Source organism: Amyelois transitella, chromosome 3, assembly GCF_032362555.1.
Source record: "Amyelois transitella isolate CPQ chromosome 3, ilAmyTran1.1, whole genome shotgun sequence".
Taxonomy (NCBI): domain Eukaryota; kingdom Metazoa; phylum Arthropoda; class Insecta; order Lepidoptera; family Pyralidae; genus Amyelois; species Amyelois transitella.
In genome coordinates, this window is record NC_083506.1 from 13120117 (window position 1) to 13137407 (window position 17291).

Consider the following 17291-nt stretch of genomic DNA (forward strand, 5'->3'; position numbering starts at 1 on the left):
ATTGTATCGTTTCATGCTTTATAAGTGCCGATAGAATAGACCAGAGGAAATTTTGTTAGACGTTTTACGTGAGTTTCGTCTTATTTTTTTTAAAACGATCGCTCACAAAAGAAATTGTGAGGGAAAACCGATCTTTTCTGATTGGCCTGGATCTTTTGATGTGTGTATAAAGGCTTTATTTGCCGTGTTGATTTTCGACAGAGTTAGGCAAATAGGACTATTATATTTATTCTTTCAATTGTCATACAATACGATACAAATTATCTTTATTTGCCCATTAAAAAAAAACAGTAGAAATATACATCTATACCTACTAATATTATAAAGCTGAAGTGTTTGTTTGTTTGAACGCACTAATCTCAGGAACTGCTTGTTTGAATTAAAAAATTATTTTTGTCGTGGCCAACGATGAAGGGATGTCCTTTTATTAATTTTTTTGGGATTTCCGTACATATGAGTTTCTTTAATAAATCATATACTCTCTTTTTTAAATGTTTAAATATATTTGTTTTTAGGCTAATGACCACATTCCATCAACACGACAGATATCCGTACATAGTTCAAATGAACGAAATAATAAAATTAATATTAAAATAATCCCCTGATCGTTAGCGGCCTATTGTGATCTCCACTCGAAATAAACCATTGTCCTGGCAATTTTTTATCTGGCATCGTATTACAAAACACTCATCTATTGATTTATTCAATGGATTTTCAAGTTCGCCAGTAGGGGCCCGAGATAAGGGCGTATTACCAACCACAGGCTATGTTTTAGGAAGCTATGATTTTAAATTATTAATGTAATAAGTAGGAGCTTGCACTATATAACAAAATCTCACTATATTTCTAAACGATTTATTTTTGACGTGACAACGTCTTATAATTCGATTGAGCCGGCTGCACGCACGAAAAACATGACTCATGAAGCGTTATCTTGCTCTAAATTATGGTGATGAACTTGTACATTTCATCGACTACATATTGTGTGAAAGGCTATTACATACATACAAAAATATATCATGCCTCTTTCCCGGAGGGGTAACGGGCCGAGGGTCTATTTGTCTAGTCTGAATAAAAAGAATTTTTCCCGTTCAAGATACGTCTTGTCGTCTCGTCGTCTTATGGTCGTCTCTTCAGTGTCCTAGTCGATTGTCCTTTTTTTACAGTCTGTCAGTCGGTTTTAGTCATCTAAAATGTTAAGTCAAAGAGTCCGTTTGTCCATGGAGGCTGAACGGCCGCTACATTAGGAGTCAGAGACCACATCTTTCCACTTGCCACGATACCTGGCGATGATGATCATCCACGATGATGGTTATTTCAATTTATAAATATAAAATAATAGAAAAAAATAGAAAATAATTAAGGAACTATGAAAAGTAAGAGTCATCACTTCCCAAAGCAAAACTCAGCATAGCATCAACACAGATAAGTATAGCATCGCTTCACACTGATCGATCGCCCTAACAACCTTTTGTTAGATATCCCATATCGCGTTAACTCGACAAAGTCCCATTTATTACGTTGATAATAATTCAAAATTCTTACTAAAGGTGTCAGTGGCAGGTCTGAATGCCTTCTGAATACATGTGGATGATTATACAAGGAATATGAGTATTCTGATTATGTATTCAGAAAGTTATGTGCCAAATTTATGGAATTTGATATGAAATTCAATTTGAATTTGGATAGCTTTTACCCGCAGTTTCGCCCGCGTGAATTTAGTGCCATCTACAAAAAGCGACGAATTTTACGGCATCTAAAAAAATAGTGCTGAAATTAGCGCCACTTACAAAAAGAAAAAAAAAAAATTGTTACATGAAGAAATAAATAAATACCAATATAATTATATACATTATCTATTTAAAAAACTTATACTTAATGCATACAGTATTAAATTGAAAATAATTGTAATGTAATATAAGGAATCAAATAAAAGCTTTTTATTTATTTATTTATTACAAAAAGCAACTGATCAAAATCCACATACAAAAAGCTACAAATTTAGTAACCTACAAAAGAATACAGGATTTTTTTCACAAATGCCACGAGAATTATAATTTTAATTGGCATGAAAGATACTCTATGCCCTTACCAGACTCTTAATAAAATAAAAGGTGATATTTCAAGAAAAAAATATTGAGTACGACAACCCATGAAGAAGTAATAAACAAACAAATAAACTCACTTTCGCATTTATAATATCAGTTGAAATGTTGTCTTTTTGAAGATCTGTGTAGGTACCGCGGTTTCATCATATTTATCTAATATTTTCACATAAAAAAGAATCTCATAAAGTATAGAAAATATTTACGATACAATTCCTTGGAGTCGTTTATGAAAATATGAAAATTGAAGGCTTTTATCAGCGTTTTCTGAGCTCTCCGGGGAGTCCCGACTCCCATATAGGGAAGTATTCAACTAATAAACATGTGATACTCGTATAAATACTGGAAATCGTGATCTTTAAGCGATATTCCTCTTTTATCCAGAATTCCATAAACCTAAACTGGATATTGGAAAACTGAATATTGGATCATGCGACATGTAAGTTTTATATCATTAAAATACATACATACATACAAATGGTCACGTCAATATCCCTTGCGGGGTGGACAGAGCCAACAGCCTTGAAAATACTGAATGGCCACGTTCAGCTATTTGTCTTAATGATATAATTGAGATTCAAATAGTGCCAGGTTGCTAGCCCATCGCCTTAAAAAGAATCCCAAGTTTGTAAGCCTATCCCTTAGTCGCCTTTTACGATATCCATGGGAAAGAGATGGAGTGGTCCTATTCTTTTTTGTATTGTATATTAAATGTATATTATATTTACTAGTACCTAACTGTAACTGTTTTGACCAAATATTAAAAACTATCTGACTAACTAGGGTGCTAAAACAGAAGATAAGATTGTGAATTGACGGCCTCTGTGGCGCAGCGGTAGTGCGCTTGTCTGTGTCACCGGAGGTCCCGGGTTCTAATCCCGGCCAGGGCATGATGAGAAACGAACTTTCTCTGATTGGCCTGGGTCTTGGATGTTTATCTATATACGTATTTATTATAAAATATAGTATCGTTGAGTTAGTATCTCATAACACAAGTTTCGAATTTACTTCGAGGCTAACTCAATCTGTGTAATTTGTCCCGTACCTATATATAACCAAGCTATCTTTGTTGCAGACTGGCTGACAGTGACCTGGGCTCAGGGTGGCATGCAGCTACAGCCAGACGGGACTGCAGACGACATCGACCCTGGAAAGGGAAGGTAAGTCATCGGGAGTCAGGAAGTCTACTTGTCTTAGGGCGTTACACACAGTCTTTTGGCGCAGTGGCGAGGTGTTTTTCATTTGTTAGTCTTTGATGCGATTTCTGGTCTGCTCAAAATGAAAATAACCCTTTTTGGATGATCATGGCATTGCATCGTAATACTCCAAGTATTTTTCCTGGTCAAATCGTCTGTGACGAATGAGTAGATCAGGTAGATCAGGAGTAAAACAGGTATCTGTCACGGGTGTCTTAATGCTTAAAATGAGCCCTCGTCAGATAGTTTATACATAAACTGATCCTGAATAAAGCATTGGATCTTCTGTAATGATAGTTAAAAGTTGTAAACAAAAAAAAAGAATAAGTATTCGTTTCATTTATCCAAAGCTTTTACAACTTTCTGATCTGACCTCATGACCTTGTGAAAAAGATCATGGTAAACGTAAACAAAGAGAAAGACTGGTCCTTTTCCATAGTGCCAAGAATTACACGGTAAAAGGTCTGAGCAATCGTCAACACAATATCTTAATTTCATACATACATACATAAAAACACGCCTCTTTCCCGGAGGGGTAGGCAGAGACTACCTCTTTCCACTTGCCACGATCTCTGCATACTTCCTTCGCTTCATCCACATTCATAACTCTCTTCATACAAGCTCGGCGGTTTCGGGTACTTTTGACCTGACCCTTTACCAGGACGTCCTTAATTTGATCAAGATACGTTCGTCTAGGTCTTCCCACTCCGACCTTTCCCTCCACACTCTCCTTGTATATCTGCTTAGTCAACCTGCTTTCATTCATCCTCTCCACATGACCGAACCATCTTAACATATCCTTTTCTATTCCTGTAACTACATCTTCTTTCACATCACAACATTCCCTTATCACGCTGTTCCTTATCCTTACTATTTCATAAGTATAATTAACTTTCTACTTTTAATTCGTGAAGTCTTCAGACGAATTTTTATATCTATATTAAGAAATCTGTCTAATACGGTAGAGTAACAGTGAAATTGGAAAGTTTGCGAAGGGGAATTTCCCAATTAAATGTTACTCCGTACTTGTGAAGGTATAACAAAGTTTGATCGTTCGTTGCGAGTTTTAAGATATTATGAATGTTTAACAGGATCCGATGTTGTTAAAATAAAAGACACTAATTTATAATTAAATCACAAAGATATAGACATGATTATATGTATGTATGAATGTAAATCACAAAGATTAGGATATGCTTCTCAATTTGCTAAAAAGTTACATACATACATATGGTCACGTCTATATCCCTTGCTAGGTAGACAGAGCCGACAGGCTTAAAAAGACTGAATGGCCACGTTCAGCTATTTGGCTTAATGATAGAATTGAGATTCAAATAGTGATAGGTTGCTCGCCCATCGCCTAAAAAGAATACCAAGTTTGTAAACCTATCCCTTAGTCGCCTTTTACGACATCTATGGGAAAGAGATGGAGTGGTCTTATTCTTTTTTACATTGGTACCGGGAATCACACGGTAAAAAATTTTAAGTCATTTTATGAAGAACACAAGAACCCAAATAATTGCGGCAACATCTCTACGTCACTCGCCATCAGCCAATCACGGCGAAGCACGCGACACCACTAGCTGAAACGCGGCGAAGATTTTATATCGCGCAAGCAAAGTTTCCAGGGCATAAATACAACCTCCGGCTCAACATAGTCGGAGCTGCGATAGCTCAGGCATAACACCTAGCTTATCGGAAAATCTTTCCTTTGGTGGCGGTCGAGCCGAAACATCACTCCAGCTACATATATCTGTTAGTGACCCATGCCTGACAAAGCTTCCAATATTTTCATTGTTTAATTCTAATAATAATAACTTTGTTTTATTCATCAAACAAAGCTTAGCTTATTGGAAGACTACCTGTGCCCGCGACTTCATCCGCGTGGAATAGTTATTTTAAGCATCATTGGAGAATGAATAATTTTAAACCCTCAAGGATGAATAATTTTCTCTATTTTTTTCACATATTCCATTATAAGAAATAATGCTTCTTATAGTTGCAGCGTGATGCTATATAGCCTAAAGCCTTCCCCGATAAATGGTCTCTTCAATGCAAAAATAACTTTTCAATTCGAACCAGTAGTTCCTGAGATTAGCGCGTTCAAACAAACAAACTCTTCAGCTTTATAATATTACTATAGATCTTTCCTATGGTGGCAGACGATACCGACTATAAAAAATAGGGGTTATATATTACTATAAACAATTATAGAATTTTTGTTCTAGGGTCAAATAGTAACACCCTGTTTTCATGTTTCCTCGCTATTATACCTCCGAAGCGACGCGAGATTAATAAATTGTCAAGCTCTGACACTTTAGGATATTAGGAACACTACCGAAAATCAATATTTGTGTTGCTAGTTGAAAAATATTTTTTCTTCTCTTGCTCTGCGTCTACAGTTTTTTTTTTAAGTTTTCGCTTTACAATTCTATTCTTCCTCTGCACAGGCCCTGTATAAAGGGATATATTATTCTTAATTTGAGGAGTTGATGCGGTTTTCAAAATGTCCGTCCAGTCATGGCTAACATTATCTGACGACCTCTGTGGCGCAGCGGTAATACGCTTGTCTGTGACACCGGAGGTCCCGGGTTCGAATCCCGGTCAGGGCATGATGAGAAACGAACTTTCTCTGATTGGTCTGGGTCTTGGATGTCTATCTATAAAAGCATTTTTTATAAAATATAATATCGTTGAGTTAGTATCTCGTAACACAAGTCTCGAACTTACTTCGAGGCTAACTCAATCTGTGTAATTCGTCCCGCATATATTTATTTATTAAGATTCATGTCTTCTGTAAAAAGTTAGATCATCCACGGTATTTCGTGACTGAGTAGATTATCATTATGCTACAGAGACAAACTAAAACTTGTCATTCAAATTAAAAGCTAGAATTGATAAGACATGCTGTGTGGTTCCCGGCACCAATATAAAAAAAGAATAGGACCACTCCATCTCGTTCCCATGGATGTCGTAAAAGGCGACTAAGGGATAGGCTTATAAACTTGGGTTTCTTCTTTTAGGCGATGGGCTAGCAACCTGTCACTATTTGAATCTCAATTCTATCATCGAGCTAAAAAGCTGAACGTGGCCTGTCAATCTTTTCAAGACTGTTGGCTCTGTCTAGCCCGCAAGGGATATAGACGTGATTATATGTATGTATGTATATTGATAAAACACAGATTTCTCTCAAAACCCATTACACTCCTTCTGCAGTCGGGTGGAAACAAACAAGTGTGTTAACGGCATAGACAGATACACATATTGGACCAAGTTCCCCGTATTGAGCCCCGGGCTTCGCCATTACGTGTAACTTTAGCTATTCATCATCGCATTACGTCGTAGAGACTAATTTGCCAAGTGTCACTTTAACTGAAGCAATTTACTCTCAAACACTTGACTTTGGTCATGTGTTCTCGTGTGGAGTAAATACTCGTAGAACCACTACAAATATATTGGAAAACGCGACTTAGAAAATTAGGTTTTAGAGATAAACATTGTTGAATATATGTATGTATTGGACAGCTTGTGCCGTGTGGTTCCCGGCACCAATACGAAAAAGAATAGGATCACCCCTCTTCTTTTTCGATCTCTTTGTTATAGAGATGTTTTTAAATTCGACTAATGGATAGGCTCATTAACTTAGGATTTTTTTTTTAGGCGATGGGCTAGCAACCTGTCACTATTTGAATCTCAATTCTATCATTTAATAATATTGCATCATTTAATAATAATATTTTTAATATTTAAATAATGGCTTAATGATTTATTATGATGTTAAATTGAACAGCAATAAGTTTCTGCGAGATAAAAACGGTCAATATCCCTTGCGGGGTAGACAGAGCCAACAGTCTCAAAAAGACCAATAGGCCACGTTCAGCTGTTTGGCTTAATGATAGAAATGAGATTCAAATAGTGATAGGTTGCTAGCTCAACGCCTAAAAGGAGATTTTTTTTATAAGCTTATCCCTTAGTCGGCTTTTACAAGATCCATGGGAAAGAGATGGAGTGGCTCTATTGTTATTTCTATTGGTGCCGGGAACCGCACGGCACAATAAATCACCCGAACTAAATTGACTCGAAACAATATACAGGTATATACAAGGGACATACAACACTACAGTTACCATTAGGACAGCCGCATTTCCCATCCATTACGCTGCGACACACAGACAGACAGGCCGTAATGAATATAGAGGTAGTGGTGGACGTTAATTACCGGTCGAGAGTCGTGATTACACGGCGACAGGGTTGACAGAGTCCCGTTTAATGTTTTCATTGCGAGTGTAACTAGTTTTTGGACTAGTGAATTTTGGAATTGGCGTCGTATGAATTTTTAAAAGGAGTTTCCAATGTTATTTCTTTTTATTTACGGCTAATTAGTGACTTATTTTTGAATAACGTAGGTTAAAGTTTTGCTATTATACAGGAAAAAAGAACGTGTAAAAGAAATCTTTGAGTAGTAATAAAAAGAATAACCATGATCTGAACCGGGTCAGGTTCCCTTGTTTTGGTGTCACGGAGGTCAGATGGAATTGGCTCCGTGTAAATATCATAACCACTCATGGATTTTGATTTCAACGGACTACTAGCTCATTTTCAGGGAGACGTTCTTAGAAAAACGTAACCAAAGTTGATAGAAACTAAAAAAGAATTAGGTACTAACGAATTACGAAGGAGAGTATGGAGGGGACGAACGTATCTTGATCAAATTAAGGACGTCCTGGTAAAGGGTCAGGTCAAAAGTACTCGAAACCGCCGAGCTTGCATGAAGAGAGTTATGAATGTGGATGAAGCGTAGGAAGTATGCAGAGATCGTGGCAAGTGGAAAGAGGTAGTTTCTGCCTACCCCTCCGGGAAAGAGGCGTGATTTTATGTATGTATGTAAGAATTACTCAAAAAACCTTTTCTACCTACAAAGATACATAAAATCGCTACTCTTACACAGAGTGGGAAGGAACTACATCTGTTCTCTTGCTGTGATAATTCGCGTCTCTTCATTTCTTCTCAAATTAAAAAACTCACTCTTGCTGGTGGAGTTGAGTGGAGCTCCCTCCATTTATCTCTGTGCACTGTATATATATTTTTATTTGTTGGTATGTTGTAACCTTTTCCTTTGCTCTTTTACTATAAATGTAGGAAACATTATTATATATTAAGTCTACTAGAGTTCTCAAAAATTTGTCATGTCAGATAAAATGGCCAATCGTTCTCCCTCTTCTAGTTTTTAGAATGGATTAACATACATACATATGGTCACGTCTATATCCCTTGCGGGGTAGACAGAGCCAACAGTCTTGAAAAGACTGAATGGCCACGTTCAGCTATTTGGCTTAATGATAGAATTGAGATTCAAATAGTGACAGGTTGCTAGCCCATCGCCTTAAAAAAGAATCCCAAGTTTGTAAGCCTATCCCTTAGTCACCATTTACGACATCCATGGGAAAGAGATGGAGTGGTCCTATTCTATTTTGTATTGGTGCCGGGAACCACACGGCACCAATATAATAGAATGGATTTTTGTTCTCTTATTCTGAATTACACTTTATTTTCGTTTAGGGTACTCGTTTTCTTAAAGCAACATAACGTAATGAAGTATAACGTGCGCTGATTCTTTGATTATGGATTTTCCTTTTTATTTTGGTTGTCTGGGAACAAATCCCGACTGGGATAAGTCCGCAATTGTACATATTCTTCTATATCCAATAAATAATTAATAAATATATACGGGACAAATAACACAGATTGAGTTAGCCTCGAAGTAAGTTCGAGACTTGTGTTACGAGATACTCAATGATACCACATTTTATAATAAATACTTATATAGATAATCGTCCAAGACCCGCGCCAATCTGAGAAAGTTCGTTTCTCATTACGCCCTGGCCGGGATTCGAACCCGGCTCTCCGGTGTCACAGACAAGCGCACTACCGCTGCGCCACTGCGGCCGTCAATGACTGTTCTATTTTTGTTAAAATTTATTTTTATGTGCAATAAAGAGTTTACAAACAAACAAACAAACGTTGTCATCTTGCAGGTGCGGCCGTGCCGGCAGTCTCGCCGCGACTCCCGGTGAGAAACTCCTGGAACTGCTCCGGCCCAGCGCGGGAACCCCTCGGCGGCACTCCACCGCCGCCTGCGCCCCCCAGCCCCCGAGACCCTCGGGCTTTGTGTATTGTCCATCAGACGCTTTGCCGTATTGTCCGCCCTCGAGACTAGCACCGCCGGCAAGACCTATCTTGAAGGTATTCTTCTTCTTTCTAACGGTAATCCTGGTTACATCCTCACGTTTCTAGAGAGGAGCCCGGGGTGTGCCTTTTGGTAATGATTCTGGATTGGGTTAATAAATATGTATGTATATACGGGACAAGTTACAATGATTGAGTTAGCCTCGTAGTAAGTTCGAGAATTGTGTTACGAGATACTACTACTATACTATATTTTATAATAAATACTTATATAGATTAACTTCCAAGACCCAGGCCAATCAGATAAAGTTCTTTTCTCATCATGCTCTGGCCGGGTTTCGAACCTGGGACCTCCGATTTCACAGGCAAGCGTACTACCGCTGCGCCACAGAGGCCGTCGGGTAAGTCAGGTTTTACACGAGGCGACTCGAAGACCGGAGCGATGAGTGGTCGTGTTCTAAGGTGCGTGAAGGCACACGTATACCATATTGATCCATACAATTACTATAGGTAGATAGATAAAACTTAATTGCAATGAAAAATCAGGGCCATTAATCACAAGATTTTTAAGTCAAATTTAACTGGATAGTTCAATGATGGAAGTGAGTTTCATATGTAATGACAGATTACTCGTCCGTATACAAAAAGAAAAATCACAAATTTAAAAGATCTTCCTTTGATTGACTTGTCTATTCTAATAAGTCGTCGTAATCATAGCGATTATATCAAAGATAGAATTCAACAACTAGTTATCAAACTTTAGACATGTCAAAGATTTTAATATGTTCAAGTTGTCTGACAACAGACATGTCATGTAATTCATTTTCACTACTAGGTAATTAATCTTAATAGCAAAATAATACATACATATAGTCACGTCTATATCCCTTGCGGGTTAGACAGAGCCAACAATCTTGAAAAGACTGAATGGCCACGTTCAGCTATTTGGCTTAATGATAGAATTGAGATTCAAATAGTGACAGGTTACTAGCCCATCGCCTACAGAAGAATCCCAAATTTGTAAGCCTATCCCTTAGTCGCCTTTTACGACATCCATGGGAAAGAGATGGATTGGTTCTATTCTTTTTTGTATTGGTGCCGAGAATCACACGGCACAAAATGATATAATGCTAAATATCTTTTAATACCGATAACATTAGATCTATTCGCAACTATAAGGGATTGTTTATCACAACTCAAGCATCATACTGTTAAATGGTTTAGTCATTTGATATCTTTGGTAAATGTTGTGTATACCTGTTATTTGTTTACTTTGGGACTTATATTTGTGTATCTTTGTTAAGAATGTAGTAAGTAAATACTGTTGGTGCACCTTAATAAATAAATAAATAAACTAGAACATTTAACTTTGTTGCAGTTACAACCGCCACCGCAACAGATCCAGCCACTAATCGTGCCGGCTCCGATACATCCGCAGCCGCCCCCCGTGCCGCAACGCACAGCGCCCGTCACCCCCGTGCCCCTCCCCGTTCCACCCCCAGCGCCACCCCGCAGATCCTCCCCCCAACCACCAAGAAGAGTACCACCGCCAACTCCACCCAGACCAACAGCAACAAGCCCCGCGACCGACCCAAACGGGAATCGGCGCACAATCGTACCTTCTCAAACGAAACTCGACTGCAATCGAAACCCCCAACCTCCAGCTCCGAGAAGACCCCCCCAAAAAATGCCAGACACACCTTACACACCAGCTCCGTTACCCCAAAACAATACAATGAAACGTTCCCCAAGTTCCGGTTCAAACATCAGCGTTAGACAGGATTCTAACGTGTCATCAGACTCTTTTAGCCAGACGTCTTCGCCTTCGTACACTACGAAGACCATGGAAGCGCCTTTGTTGCCACATCAGCATGTAAATAAAAGCCTGAACGCGAAGATAGCGAGAGGGTTGCTGCTGAAGGAACAGCAAGAGAAGGAGGCTGGCAACTCTTCCATCACAAAAAGCATGTCTACACCAGCGTCCTTACAGACTATCGTGAGATTCCAGAACGGGAGCAACATGTCCCTACATCATAGGGTAAGCGGCCTGGAATTAATCGCTAATGTAATTTACTGTTTTTAAGTGCCGTGTGGTTCCCGGCACCAATACAAAAAAGAATAGAACCACTCCATCTCTTTTCCATGGATGTCGTAAAAGGCGACTAAGGGAGAGGCTCACAAGCTTGTGGTTCTTTTTAGGTGATGGGCTAGCAACCTGTCACTATTTGAATCTCAATTCTATCATTAAGCGAAATAGCTGAACGTGCCCATTCAGTCTTTTCAAGACTGTTGGCTCTGTCTACCCCGCAAGGGATATAAACGTGACCATATGTATGTATGTAATTTACTTTTGATCAAAAAGTTTGACGACGTGGGAAAAGAATTCAGAAAACTTTTCCATTAACTGTTAATTCGGAGTGTAAATCTGTTGCATAACTTACTGTAAAGCGTTAAAATATACAATGCCCCGAGGCACTTAGAGTTAGAGAGTTTATTGTTATCGCAAACAAGTTGAACTTAGCTAACAGCGATTCCGAGCTGAAATCAGAGTAGAAACAGAATTTAGTATAATAAGTAATAGTGCCAAAGGAGACATTAAAACTGCTATAAAGTCAGACGGAGTTGCAGTATACGTCTGTTAAGCTCTGCGCAGATTGTCGCGACGCAACTTGTAGTGTTATCCAGATAAGCTAACTAGCTTATATATATACTAGCTTTTGCCCGCGGCTTCGCCCGCGCAAATTTATTTTAGATTATAAGGATACGCCATAAAATTTCACCCATTTTTTAATCCCGTATCGTGCGAGACTGTTTTAAGTTTAGGTATAGCTTATATTATATTGTAGTTATTTTTAAGTGCCGTTTGGTTCCCGGTACCAGTACAAAAAAGGAATAGGACCACTCCATCTCATTTCCCGTGGATGTCGCAAGTGGCGACTAAGGTATAGGCTTTTAAACTTCTTATTTTAGGCGATTGGCTAGCAACCTGTCACTATTTGAATCTCAATTCTATCATAAAGCCGTTTGGCTTTAGCTGAACGTGGTCTGTCAGTCTCTTCAGGATTGTTGGCCCTGTCTACCCCGCAAGGGATATAGACGTCACCATATGTAGGTATGTATGTGAGCAGTTAACACGTATCTTAGATGTTCTGGATTCGAATGCCACGGGGAAATACTAGTTTATGAAATAGTTCATGACATAGCTGGCATAGCTAGGTCGTGACTATATGTATGTATGTTTATATATTTTAGCTTACATAGCTTAGGCAAATGTTTATTGAAACTATATCGCCCGCAATGACGTAGTTTATTTGCTGCACTGAACATGTTTATGCGTCACCCGTATGTGCTTTGTAAACCACCATTAGTAATGATAGTACTACATGCATACATATAATCACGTCTATATCCCTTGCGGGGTAGACAGAGCCAACAGTATTGAACACACTGATAGGCCACGTTCAACTGTTTGGCTTAATGATAGAATTGAGATCCAAATAGTGACACGTTGCTAGCCCATCGCCTAAAAGAAGAATCCCAAGTTTGAAAGGCTATCCCTTAATCGCCTTTTACGACATCCATGGTAAGATACATCAGCACAGGTTTTGCTATAACATATACTCGTATTTGTTCACGATCTGCGACGACTGGGAAAGCATTTGAATAGCAGGATATTGATTATATGTAGGTATGTATGTGAAGTAAAAATTGTGAGTAAGAGTTTTTTACCACTATAGTATGTACAAACATAAAATCACGCCTCTTTCCCGGTAGGCAGAGACTACCTCTTTCCACTTGCCACGATCTCTGCATATTTCCTTCGCTTCATCCACATTCATAACTCTCTTCATGCAAGCTCGGCGGTTTCGGGTACTTTTGACCTGACCCTTTACCAGGACGTCCTTAATTTGATCAAGATACGTTCGTCTAGGTCTTCCCACTCCCAATTAGTATATATTATATAAGAAATGAATTAAGTTAACGGCAGTATGTACGGAGCTTTATTTTATACGTTCCCGTGTAGAATGTAGCGTTGCAATTAAAATATAGTGCAATATTTGCCGCACGTGCGGGCAAATGGTGCAGGCCACGGTTAAATTCATTAAGTTGGCTCTCTGACTTTTATTACGCAGTAGATACCAACAGTAATAAAAGCGGTAAAAGGTTTTATTCTGCCAATGGCAACATAATCATCTCTCACTCATGGATGTCGTAAAAAGCGACTAAGGGTTTAGGTTTATCAACTTGGAATTCTTCTTTTCGGTGATGGGTTAGCAACCTGTCACTATTTGAATCTCAATTCTATCATTAAGCCGAACAGCTGAACGTGGCATATCAGTATGTTCAATACTGTTGGCTCTGTCTACCTCGCAAGAGATATAGACGTGATTATATGCATGTATTATTTATAAAAAGTATTCGCAATGAATGTAAAAAACTATCATCTTGAAAGGTAACAAGTACTTTCACATTGATTACCCGAGAAAGTCTCTCCAATCTTCATCCGCTGCGGACTAAACTTCATTTTACACTAGAATACATTTTGTTTTTTCCATTTCATGGCTCATTAAATTCGAATTGAAAATTTGCTAGTAATTTTTGGTTAACATTTCAGTATAGAACCAGTCTATATCTTCCCCATGGATTTCGTAAAAGGCGATTAAGGGATAGGGTTATAAACTTGGGATTCCACTTGCAGTCGATAGGCTAGCAACCCGTCACATTTGAAACGCAAATAACTTTGAAAATTGTCATTGGTAACTACATGTTCGATGTGAGATTCGAACCTGTGGCTTTCTTTATTTTAACCGGGCACCTTACCGAATCGACCACCTACGCTTAACGACCTCATTGTGTATGTAGTGTTATTTACAGTTCAGAACATGAAGTGCCGTGTGGTTCCCGGCACCAATAGAAAAAAGAATAGGACCACTCCAACTCTTTCCCATGGATGTCGTAAAAGGCGACTAAGGGATAGGCTTATAAACTTGAGATTCTTCTATTGGGCGACGGGCTAGCAACCTGTCACTTTATATGAATCTCAATTCTATCAGTAAGCCGAACAGCTGAACGTGGCCAATCAGTATTTTCAAGACTGTCGGCTCTGTCTACCCCGCAAGGGATATAGACGTGATTATATGTATGTATGTATGAACGGAACATGAAACCATCCCGGCGAAGACAAATGTTAGCCAAGTTCGTTGACCTCAATTGTTGATTTTGCTTTAATCTTCTCGGAAGCGGGCTTAGCGCCCTCTTGCTGAGATAACGTTGAAGACGCTAGAAATGTTTGAATCCTTATAAATTCAAACGTTTCGTCTGGGTCACAGCTCAGACTGTCGTCGCGAGATCTCAATTGATTTATTGAATTTGCATTACCTACCTATGTACTTACATGTTTGTTTGTTTGTTTGTAATATCTGTATTGTATAGAAATTCATTTTTTTTTTCATATATAATTATAATACATTCAGATTTTATCTTTTACCAAAATTTCTACGTTATAAGGAGTGGTAGATGAAATACATACATACAAATACATGTATATAACTATTAAAACGTCTTTAAACTTTACGGAGTAAGCAGAGCTAAGTCTCAAAAAGTAATAGGCCGCATTAAGCTGTAATTCTAAATTATGAAATTGAGATTTAAATAGTGATTCAAATTGGTTGCTAGCCTGTCACCTAAAATAAAAATTCCCAAATTATTAGTCTGAGAAATGTGTACGGAAAAACTACTAAACTGTAGATAATACACATACATACATACATATAATCACGTCTTTATCCCATGCGGGGTAGACAGAGTCAACAGTGTAGACAAAATTCAATGGGAAACGTAGCATTTTAGAATATTCGAGACTATTGTGTCTGTCTACCCCGTTAGGGATAAAGACGATATGTATGAAGTAGTAAATACATAAATTGTGATCCGATACGGCACCAATAAAAAAAAGAATAGGACCACTTTATCCCTTTGCCGTAAAAAGCGACTACGGGATAGGCTTATAAACTTGTGATTCTTCTTTAAGGCGATGGGAAAGCAGTCTGTCACGCCTAACAGCTAAACGTGGCCTATCAGTCTTATCAAGACTTGTCTACCCCGCAAGGGATATAGACGTGTATATACGATCAAAATGACACTGCTTCGCAAAACATTATTTCTGATTAAAGTCTTCTGGATAATAGCATCCCTAATTTAAAATCCAAAGATCCAATCTCAGCGCGGCCATTTGAATAACTTTGTTTTTCTTTGGAAGAGAAATTAAGCAATGCTTGCTTACAATAAATCACAGTCGTGGAGGAAATTGCTATCATTTGTATTGGAGATATTGTGAGAAGGCACAAAATATGTATATTTATTTGTAAATTTTCTTTGTTGTCCAACTATGGCACGTGTAAATAAACGATAAGTGTAATCACAATGCCGTGTGGTTCCCGGCACCATTAGAAAATAATAATAGGACCACTTCATCTATTTCCCACGGATGTCGTAAAAGGCGACTAAGGGATAGGCTCATAAACTTGGGATTTTTCTTTTAGGCGATGGGCTAGCAACCTGTCACTATTTGAATCTCAATTCTATCACTAAGCCAAACAGTCAGTCTTTTGGTGACTGTCAGTCTGCCCCGCAGAGGACGTTCAACTGATTTGGTTTAATGATAGAATTGAGATTCAAATAGTGACAGGTTGCTAGCCTTACGCCTAGAAAAAGAATCCCAAGTTTATAAGCTTCACTTTTAAAACTAGTCTTTATAACTGATTGAAAAGATTCAACTTCAAAGCTTCCTTCCTAAAAGGCTCATTTGATTGTCATAATCGTCTCTTTGCGAAGGTTCTATACTTAATGAAAGGTTTTACTGCTTTCGAATTACTGTTTTTGTGCCGATACTAAAAGTCTTAAGAAGTTGGTAATTTGCTGTTTAAATTCAAATGGTGTTCGTTTTGTTAAAGATTTTTTTTATTTCGTTTGACTAGTCCTAATCCACTGCTAGGTAAAGATCTTTCTCATGAACTCACTTCAATTTTATGATTGTCACTTAAAATTAATAAATAAATATATACGGGACGGATTACACAGATTGAGTTAGCCTCGAAGTAAGTTCGAAACTTGTGTTATGAGATACTAACTCAACGATACTATATTTTATCATAAATACTTATATAAATAAGCATCTAAGACCCAGGCCAATCAAAGAAAGTTCCGTTTCTCATCTTGCCCTGGCCGGTATTCGAACCCGGGACCTCCGGTGTCACAGACGAGCGCGCTGCCACTTCGCCACTGAGGCGGACACAACAAACCAGTAGGCAATGAAATACATTTGTCTTATACTTTATCCTGGCATTAGTCTCGATGGCATCTTCAATTTGCCATTGCAAAGGAGCCCTGGGTGCGACCCCAGGGCACTCAGTTCATTTTCTTCTTGTTCTGCAGCAAATTAGGTTTTTATTTGAAACTTAACCTTAGTGTCTATATACAGTTTTCTTTTTATAAATCTGTTTTTATTAAGATACTTATTATAAAGATCCATGTATATATAAAATGGATACATTTAACCCTTATTTTCCGTTCAATACTATGGGCACAAACAAAACTCATTTACCTAAAACACCGAAAGAATTCGGCTCGAAAGATAAAATTCCGATTCATTGAAGATAATTAAATCTTGTTTACTTTACACTGCGCGCTCAAAACCGATTGAACGGTCAAGAATGTAATTAAAGCAGGATGTGGAATCGAAATTCAGATTGACTAAAGGCTCGCGTGGAATGTAAACGAGGGGTTGAAGTCAAAGAACTGGTTA

General features: G+C 38.2%; 1 protein-coding gene across 1 annotated transcript in view; it reads left to right on the top strand.

Moving 5' to 3' along the window:
* LOC106132963 (atrial natriuretic peptide-converting enzyme) overlaps positions 1-17291 on the top strand; it is a 137292-nt gene that overhangs the window by 72653 nt on the left and 47348 nt on the right. The window contains exons 2-4 of the mRNA XM_060949075.1: positions 3181-3265; positions 9337-9544; positions 10866-11525. Coding sequence (XP_060805058.1) covers positions 3181-3265; positions 9337-9544; positions 10866-11525 — 953 coding nt within the window. The remainder of the gene's footprint in view (positions 1-3180; positions 3266-9336; positions 9545-10865; positions 11526-17291) is intronic.